This window comes from Anarhichas minor, unplaced genomic scaffold (assembly GCF_050575085.1).
Source record: "Anarhichas minor isolate MPS153535 unplaced genomic scaffold, ASM5057508v1 ptg000051l, whole genome shotgun sequence".
Classification (NCBI taxonomy): domain Eukaryota; kingdom Metazoa; phylum Chordata; class Actinopteri; order Perciformes; family Anarhichadidae; genus Anarhichas; species Anarhichas minor.
In genome coordinates this window covers 6834360-6843744 of record NW_027466497.1, presented here as the reverse complement: position 1 = coordinate 6843744, position 9385 = coordinate 6834360, and the positions used below count along the sequence as shown (strand labels likewise).

Sequence of the window (9385 nt, the reverse complement as noted above, 5' to 3'; positions counted from 1 at the left end):
GTGCCAGAGTTAGCCAAGAGGCTATTTATCATCTGTTGTCCCAGGACTTTTTGAGATAAAGTCATTCAAAAGTTCCAGTTAGTCATTTATTATCCAATCTATCTCCGTTTTTCTTGACTTCTTGATATCTTTGCTGTCCTACAGGTAAGAGCACACTGGGATCAGATGGCTGGTTAGAAGCCAAAGTTAAAGGGATTACTCTTGGCTGTCGAACACAGGAGGATCATTTGGCTGGCGGCAGCCCAACACCTCCTCCCAGAGACAGCAGGACCTATCAAGCCCAGCTCTCACGGCTTGTTAACTAGCCATGGAGCCGAGAAATCGTGGGTGATACCGCCCGGTTGTCTCGAAGGCAAACAGCTGAGCAGCTGCCTTTGAGTTGGCGCCGTTAAAGGAATTTATGCTGTCGGTGAGGAGATTTCATCTGTGATTTCACTGTTGACATGTGTTGCACCACTACGTCTCAATCCAACGCGTATGACCTCCATTCATGGTGTTCGTCACAACAGAGCTAAGGCCCGGGAGGACGTTGGTCATTTGTCGAGGAATAACTTGGACTCAGGCCAAATATGGCCAGAGACGTCAGTCCTCTGTCTGCAAGACACCAGCAATGGGATGGAGCCTCTCTGGGGTTTGTCCTCCCCTTCTTCCCCCTACATTCTCTAATTCTCTACTACTTCCTGTCATGTGCAGCATCAGCAACAGGAAGTCTGCCGGGCATTGAATATGACTATGGCAGTAGCCCCAAATTTGTCTGCACCCCAATTCCCCCAGAAGCGGACCCCAGCTGCTACTCCCCGCCCAGTGTGCCCCATGGGCCGAGCAGCACCGGCCACACAAATGGTCCCAACGGCAGCAGCCGGCGAGGCGTGATGTCCGACGAGGCCAAAGCCACCATCTTGCACCTGCGCGAGAGCCTCGTGAGGCAAAAGGAGACCATCCTGGACCAGCGGGAGACCATCAGGGAGCTGACCGCCAAACTCACCTTGTGCGAGGGCTTCGGTGGTCACCATGGCACCGATCACCACAACAACCACCACGAAAACCATCCCGATACTCACCACGACACCCATCATGAAAATCATCACGACGGGTACCCCGATGACCACCGCGGGCATCACGGTGGCCACCATACGCCATCGTCATCGCACCACGGGCCTTCGTCGCATCACGGCAGCGACCACCACTACTCCCATGGTGGCCACAGGTCGGAGCCCCACCCAAGGACGGGCTCGTCGTATGGAAAACACAGCTCCTTCTCCCCCGAACAGACGGGGAAAACACTGCAGACACTGAAGGAAAGGCTGGAGAACTTGCAGGTGAGTGCAAAAATCTGCAATGTATGCTCAGGGATAAGGCTTTTTTTTGTTACCAGTGGGGATTAACCGCCAAACAACCAAAATTAGCAAATTCTGACCAATCCCAGGAAAGATATGCACTGATAGATGTTGTTAAGTTCAGAGCAGGGAAAACAATGTGTTTACATTTTTTTAAGACCATAAACTCCAGTTTACGTTGTTTTTAGCCTGTTTGATATCTTGTGCCACACACTTCCAGTGGTGGAAGGAGTTTTCAGATACTTTCCCTTCAGTAAAAGTACTAATACCACACTCTGAAAATACTTCACTACAAGTAGAAGTCCTGCATTCAAAGCCTAACCTAAGTATCATCGAAATGTACTTACAGTATAAAAAAGTATGCAGTAAATGGTTACCTTTCAGTTTCTGGATTAATATTACTGCTGCATGGATTTGTATGTCACATTTTACTGCTGTAGATGTTCTTAACTTCGTTATAAACTGTTGGCTTATTCAATCTTCAGCAATGCATCATATTCTGTAAGATCATCATGTGTTTGTAGTATCGCTGTCCTGTGAGAACCACGTCTCTCTAAAAAAAAAAACACAGCCCTGTCTTCACCTCTGTGACGATGCATTTTCCAGCTGATCCGAGAGGCTTTTTAAAGAGTTCATTCAGCTGAAGGAGTAGGAGGATTTTCTCAACACATAAAGGAAACACTTCAACATCAACACATCTGGATATATGTGTTTTTTCCCTGGATAGTAAGGGGATGACAAACTGTGACTTATTTACTCCGACTTATTTACCAATAAGATGTTGTGGAGTAGAAGTATAAAGCTGCATGAAATGGAAATATTCAAGTACTAATATCTAGAATTTGTCATGTACGTAGTTACATTCCACCATTACGAGCGTCTGCTTTATTATCCCTACGACAACGTCCTCGTCTTGCCACACAATAGGGAGTTGGAGCTCCACCTTAATGGTAGCTTGTACAGCTTGACCTGCAGGGTTGACTTTCTGGCTCGTAGCTTCAGCCACTAAAGACTTCAAGTAATGGGCAAACAACAAACACTGCATTTTGTCTTCCAGCCAAAGGGGTGTACAAATGCAAAAACTCAAGTAATGGACCACAGAGAGAGTTGAAGTAGGTTGAAAGTTCAGAGAGTACGTAGGCCATGAGTAAACAACATTAGGTCTGCAGCTCCTACAGAAGCAGCAACATTTTCTAAAGAAATAAATCCAAGAGTTTCTTCTCTTAACTGTACAAAAAACGCTGCGGGGCAAACAATTCACTGTGCTGTCTGCTTTCTAAATATATTCATGTGGCTGTAATTAAAGCTGCGAAGTTTCAGGTGAAAAGGGTAAACATTCCGTAAGAGCTCCTGAAGGAGGTGCTCACTCCTCCTGCCCTACATAAACATCTTGAGGTGCTTAGTAATGCGTCTTGCAAGGAGCAGCTGAACAGTCTGCGAAGGCGGAAGCCTATCAAGGGTTTGACTTAATTGGGGTCATATCCTGCGTCATTCAGGGTCACGAGCTCAGCCGCTGAATCCGCTGCCGGTGCTGTCCACTGCCAAAATACTGTGAGAAGGATGTGTTTCATTAAGACGTTCAGACAGGTCACACTTAGATTACTGTTTGTGTTCACTGCACCAAAAGGGCGTTTTTTTAAAAGGTCACTTTTAGTGGAATATGTCGTTTTTAAATAAACGCATGCATTTTAAGTAGCGTTCCAAAGTTGGAGCCTCCGTCTCTCTGCTAGATATCAGTGTCTCAAACAGGAAGCTGCTCTAAATTGTATCAGCCTTCACCCCTGTGTCCAACCTTCACATGTTGGAGTGAGACCATGGAGGAAGAGGGGAAGGTACTATAGCCTCTCTGAGAAATTGTTATCTGTACATTCATTTACTGTGTATTCTTCCTGGTTAATCGCATTGGGAATTAAGGATCTGTTTCCTCTGCTGAAACCAGGCCAAGTGAGTCAACTTTGTGTCCTTTTAAAAGGTTCAAAAATGTTTTGAACCACTGATCCAGACGTTCAGAAACCTTTCCCTTTTTAACTTAAATTTATTTCAGTGTGAGCACATTAAAGCACTAAATCAGTGCTCACTTGGGAATTTTAGTAGCTTCTGTCATTACTCTCTCTGAATGTTTGTCTTTGTGTGAACATCGCACAGGAATACATTCTCTAAATTGTGTTTCAGCACCTGAAACAAGCCACACATGTGGTTCTGCTGTCCCACTTGTGTGGCAGCATTTAATGATGCTGGTGTCACCTTGCGAGACTAAAACCCTTCCGCCCGCCGGCCTGTGAAAGCCTTGATATCAGCGCAGGTGGTCTCAGGTCTTGTTCAGGGAAAGCGTTGCCAGAAATCCCCTCCATCTCCCTCCTAGGTGTGAGACAAAACAGAAGCGCATAGCAGGTATTTACCTTCCGTCACTGCATCCTCTAACAGGATGTCTACACCACCAGCCTCTGGCCACGCGCCGAAAGGTGCAAGCAAGCCTCACCTTCAATTAGCTTCATCCTCCCTGACGGGGCTATTAATCGTAGCGTGCGCTGGCAGGGAACAAAGCCGGATTTGCTGGTGAGGAAGACGAGGATGAGCAAGGGAGAGGAGGGAGGGGTGGAAACTATTCCCTTGCAACTGTAAATGTCATTCCACAATTAGTCTATTCACTAATAAATTAAAAACATTGAATTCACTGCAAAGAACTTCTGACTCTTTAGTGATTTTTAAATTGAGTAATTTCTTCTTTTGACACTTCTTGAAGCAAAGAAGTTCATTCATGACCGTGAAGTTTAACAAAACTATCCCGTCTCACGGTGTTTCTTCTCTTTCCCACATCTTCATCAGCAAATTGAGTTTGTTCACTTGTTTCAACTTCAGTTTCAAATATTACTGTTAGTGGCATGTTAGCCTACTGAAAACACAGTTTTACCTTTTGTAAAGCTGCACATTTCTGAGAAAAAAACATCTTATTAAGTTATTTATTCATTACATTACATTACAGTCATTTAGCAGACGCTTTTATCCAAAGCGACTTACAATTCAGAGTCTATCACATTTCTACGCCGTAGGCTCAACTACGGGAGCAATTTTGGGGTTAAGTGTCTTGCTCAAGGACACATCAACATGCGACTAGCAGAGCCGGAGCCAGGGATTGAACCGCCAACCCTTTGATTGAAAGACGGCCCTGCTTAGCCACAGTCGCCCACTTCAGTTTCAGTATTCTTCAGTTTTGTATCTGAAAGGTGTTACATTATTAGTAAAAATGTCATTTCAATTCAAGTTAGGACAGTTATTACATTATTGGGTTTTAGTACATGTCCGATCAGATTAAGTGCACATTTTATTTCATTTTCGGGAAATTATTATATTATTGTTGCCAAATAAAAATATGTGCGAAACGAATAGATGGTAATGAGTCTTTTCCTTGCTTGACCGGTAGATATGTAGACCTCTGAAGCCGTGTTTTATTTTGTCACATTGGAGTGTTGACAGAGCAGAGCTGGCTCCTCTTTGCTGACTGATGAGTTTGTGCTTCTTCAGGCCAGGAACTCGTCCAGCTCGTACTCCAGCTCCCTGAGAGAACTCCTCCAGCGGAAGATCACCGCCCTGGAGGAGCAGCTGCACAGCTACTACCAAGATCACCGTGACGATCACCACGACGACCACCACGGCAGCAGCCGCCCCGACGATCACCACGACGATCACCACGATGATCACCACGACGACCACCACGGCAGCAGCCGCCCCGACGACCACCCCGACGACCACCCCGACGACCACGGTGGCACCGGCCACCACGTCGACCACCCAGACAGCCACCACGGCACCGGTCATCGTGGCGGCCATTATGACGACCACCGTGGTTCTGGTCACCGTGACGACCATCACGACGACCACCGTGGCACCGGTCACCATGACGACCACCACGACAGCTATCATGGCAATCACCACGGCAGCCACAGGAACAACCATCGCAGCAGCGGTCACCACAGTCGCCATCACTACGACTGGCACCACGGCCGCCAGCGCGGTCACCACGGCGACCATCACAGCCCCCACCACGGTCACCACGACGATCGCCACGACGACCATCACGACGACCATCACGACGACCATCACGACGATCACCGCGGACCTGGACACCACGACGACCGCCACGACGACCGCCACGACGACCGCCGCGGCAACGACTACCACGACAGCCGCCACGGTAACGATCACAGCCCACCACGACGGTCGCCTATCGGCGGCAAAGAGACGAGTCTGCGAGGCGCCGCTCACGGCAAGCTGGAAACGGTGCTCGGCCAACTGCACCATGGCAACACTGACCACGGTACGCAAACACACAACGTTGGAGTGATGTGACATCATGATTATGTGTTAATCATAATAATAATAATAACTAGAAAATTTCGCAGGAAATTTTGACAGTGTGGCTTCTACTGCCCGAAGACGTCGCAATATTTATACACACTAATGTTACCGGTAGTATCGTTCAGGTTCAATTGAGATAGCGCTACTCTATTTTCTGCATTTTAGATTCATACTCTTGGATTGAATCTTGTATTCGTGATGGACAGTCCACAAATGGCTCCCGTCATTTCTGTACTGGACATAAACATCTTTGCTTGAGAAGCCTTTGGAAATTATGGGAGCTAACGCTCCCTTTGAGGGCCCAAAGTGAAGTGTTTTTTTAGCTCTCTTCACGTCGAAACCCCATTCAAGTGAATGGGGAAATTTTGCTCTGTTTTTTGGGATTTTCGAGAAAACCGCTGGGTGAATCTCTCCGAAAAATAGATAGCACACTATTCCCGATCAGGCCGCACGTTTCGCTGTTGGCAACGCTGTGTGAGGAGAGGCGCGCCAAACTTTTGGATAAATCTTATGATTATTATGATTAAGCGCGATGGATAATATACAGTGTGCTTTGGCACAGGCAGTTTTACTGCCTTATGCCACAAAGCCACACTGAATAATCAATGGTGTTGATTGGTGGCCAACTGGTTAATTGGTAACCCATTAACAGGCATGCAGGCTATTCAAAAGATTACAAATTTACTTCCAAGCAAGTGTTGAGATGGGATGTCTCGCCTTGCTGGAAGAGACTGCAGCCACCATGGGGTCTTTGCACTACGTCATCACACTCACTGAGCATTTTCTCTGATCATCTAATAATGACGTGGATGGGTTTACGTTGCAGTCACTTGAAAGCCCGGTGCGTCTCCTACGAACGTCAAAGGGTTGTGCATCGGAATCAGATGCCAAGGAGCGTGACAAAGAGTCAGTATTTGACGCCCAGTGAATGAAAACAAGCTGGGCGTAGATATGAGAAATCTATCTGTTAAACTGCTATAGAACTCTACCTGCAGTCGTTCAATTAAAACCAACCGCTGACGGAAGAACAGTACCAATGAATGACCTGAATCTAAATTCTTCACTCTCCGTCTCACCAGGAAAGAAGCTAAAGACTCCCAGCGCTTTCCTGCTCGACTTCCCCATGAAGACCAACTACATGTACGCCAGGATGAAGCGGTCGCCGCTCAACGAGATCTTCGCCCTGACCATCTGCCTGTGGCTGAAGGCTGGAGCAGGCCCCGGCCTCGGCACTCCCTTCTCCTACGCCGTACCTGGACAAGCCAATGAGCTGGTGCTCATCGAATGGGGCAGCAACCCTATGGAGCTGTTAATCAGCGACAAGGTAGGAGCTGGTCCCCGCTGATTCTCATACAGGACAGACTGTTGCTACTGCATATTAAAAGATTACAGACTCAGAACCCTGTATGAAGTTCTTATAGAGGGATTTCCCTGTCAAGCTGCTTTAGGTGACCAGAATCGGTACGTAACACTGTAGTTCTCAAACGTCCATGCCCAAGAGTGTTGCTACTGTTGTTACTTTTCTCATCAAAGTATTCTGAAGATGATATTTGTGAAGACAACTAGTAGAGCAGCGTATCCTCATACAACAATCCGTATGATATCGTTTTGTGCATTCTCCTATAAATGTCCAGAAACACAAGCGATCCGTGCGCCAGCTGGCAACAAAACTACTTGGTTCGGTTTCGGAAAAGATGTACTTCCTTATGTTGTGTTTTGTTAAGTGTGTTTGTTTTACTTGGGCGACTGGTTTTAGTTAAGTACGAAAGTTACGTAACACAAGAAAGGTCCAATGAGTCATTGACAATTTGGTTTCACACTGGACATATACAGCGGTCTTCCGGGTGAAAGTCCTGCTTTTATTTGACCCGACCATCGCCCTCGGAGTAGAAGTTACTGTTGTTACTCCGGTTCTAAGTACATAAACAGCATTATCTTTCATAATAAGTAAATTAAAAAATGTAAACACAGTTATTGTGGACTATAACAATAAATTACAACACATTAGTCTAGTGTTTTATATTATATGTTATATTATTATTCTTATTTTATTTCTTAATTTCATGAAAATTGTGGACATCTCCATTTGAATGACACTTTCTGATTTTATGACGTACCCTTCTAATCTTTCATTCTCTGAAGAGCTGATACCTTGCTTCCTTGCCCCGGTGCTGGGAGCAGGAAGCTTAACAAACAAATCAACGAAGCAATTAATCTGATTATCCTAATTGATTGGCCTAATTGTCTGTAGGAGTGACATTAAGCACGAGCGATAAACTGCCATGTTTGCTTTCTTCTCGTCACCGTCACACTTGGCAGTCGTCAACCCGATCGATGACACAGAATGCAGATTAATCTCAGGCTGTGATTCATTTTAAGTGAGTGGAGTGGAGATTGTCATTTTGGACTAATCCACCTTCCCTACAGTTGTGAGCACTTTCATGCAAAGGCTGTTTGAATCCTTTATCCAAAAGGAATTTGTTTCCATGATGTTACAGTGATGCTTGGTAAAGACTACTCCAGAAGGAAGCCGCAGAACATTTCCTGTCTTCCTCCTTTAACGGTATGTCTGTCTCTCTCTTTTTAGGCGGTTACATTGCCGATAACCATGACCGATGGGAAGTGGCATCACGTGTGCATGACATGGACGACACGCGACGGCGTCTGGGAAGCCTACCAGGACGGGGTGAAGAAAGGCTCGGGACAAAACCTGTCAGCGTGGCGCCCCATTGAACCAGGAGGGACCTTCATCCTGGGCCAGGAGCAGGTAAGACATTGATCCAGTATAGAGTTGCCATGCACAGATATTGTAGAAAGCAAAAACTTTTAAAAAACACTCGTGTTCGATGTAAAAATCGTTGCCATTCAGACTCCATCCGTGATTCCTTTTTGATTTTGACCTGTTCTCCGCTGGTCCTCACAGGACACGATGGGAGGCCGCTTCGACGTCACCCAGTCCTTCATGGGAGAGTTGTCTGATCTCCAGTTCTGGTCCAGGGTCCTGACGGCCAACGAGATCTACAGCCAGGCGACCTGCGGCGGCCACCTCATCGGCGATGTCATGTCCTGGTCCGAGGAGTCAGTGGAGCTCCACGGGGGCCTCACGGAGGTTCCCTTTGACCCCTGCCACCACTAAGGACTAAGGACACTGGACCCCGGCACCTAGAGCCGTAGCATCATCATGCCCACATTTCCAATGCCCCTGTCAGAAAATAGTTGGAGAGTGGGATATTGTGTCAAGGATCAAAGATGGGGGGAATGATTTATTTCATTGCTTGCTCTGGTTGCAAGCTCGGCCATGGGCAACAGGCTGAGCAGGAGCAGTCATTCTGCTTTTTGCTATAATTATTTTTCTTTCTGCCTTCTCCACCTACACCCTCACTTTTTCACTCCGCCGCTCTCAGCAGGACGACTCTGAAGGCTCCAACGAGCGCGGGGCTTTGGATTTACCGGCCGTGCGGTCATGGCTACAGCCTGCTTCTGAGGGATCCAGCACACATAAGAGGATTTCATTCCATCATAACAGCTCCAAAGGTTACTTGTTGCCATCAGCTCGCCTGCACTCGCTTGCTTTTGTTTGGTGCGTGAGCAGCATTGACTTTACAGGAGGTGGAAGAGAAGCCACAGTGAGACCCGAACCGTGATGTTCATACATGTTGGACTGAAAATCTGCTCGTTGTTTAGTAGGAATA

The 9385-nt window shown here is 46.8% G+C and overlaps 1 protein-coding gene across 1 annotated transcript; it reads left to right on the top strand.

The window, feature by feature from the left end:
• The first annotated feature begins 569 nt into the window (after nt 1–569).
• Nucleotides 570–8829, top strand: LOC142971994 (uncharacterized). The gene is made up of 5 exons (XM_076112745.1): nt 570–1319; nt 4860–5634; nt 6758–7017; nt 8281–8460; nt 8617–8829. Exons 1-5 carry the CDS (start codon nt 570–572, stop codon nt 8827–8829), a joined length of 2178 nt encoding a protein of 725 aa, XP_075968860.1.
• Nucleotides 8830–9385: the final 556 nt, after the last annotated feature.

Coding starts and splice junctions, on each gene's coding strand:
- LOC142971994 (XM_076112745.1), top strand. CDS start 570: ATGGCCAGAGACGTCAGTCCTCTGTCTGCAAGACACCAGCAATGGGAT. Junction 5,635..6,757: donor GGTGCTCGGCCAACTGCACC/ATGGCAACACTG, acceptor TAAATTCTTCAC/TCTCCGTCTCACCAGGAAAG. Junction 7,018..8,280: donor AGCTGTTAATCAGCGACAAG/GTAGGAGCTGGT, acceptor CTCTCTTTTTAG/GCGGTTACATTGCCGATAAC.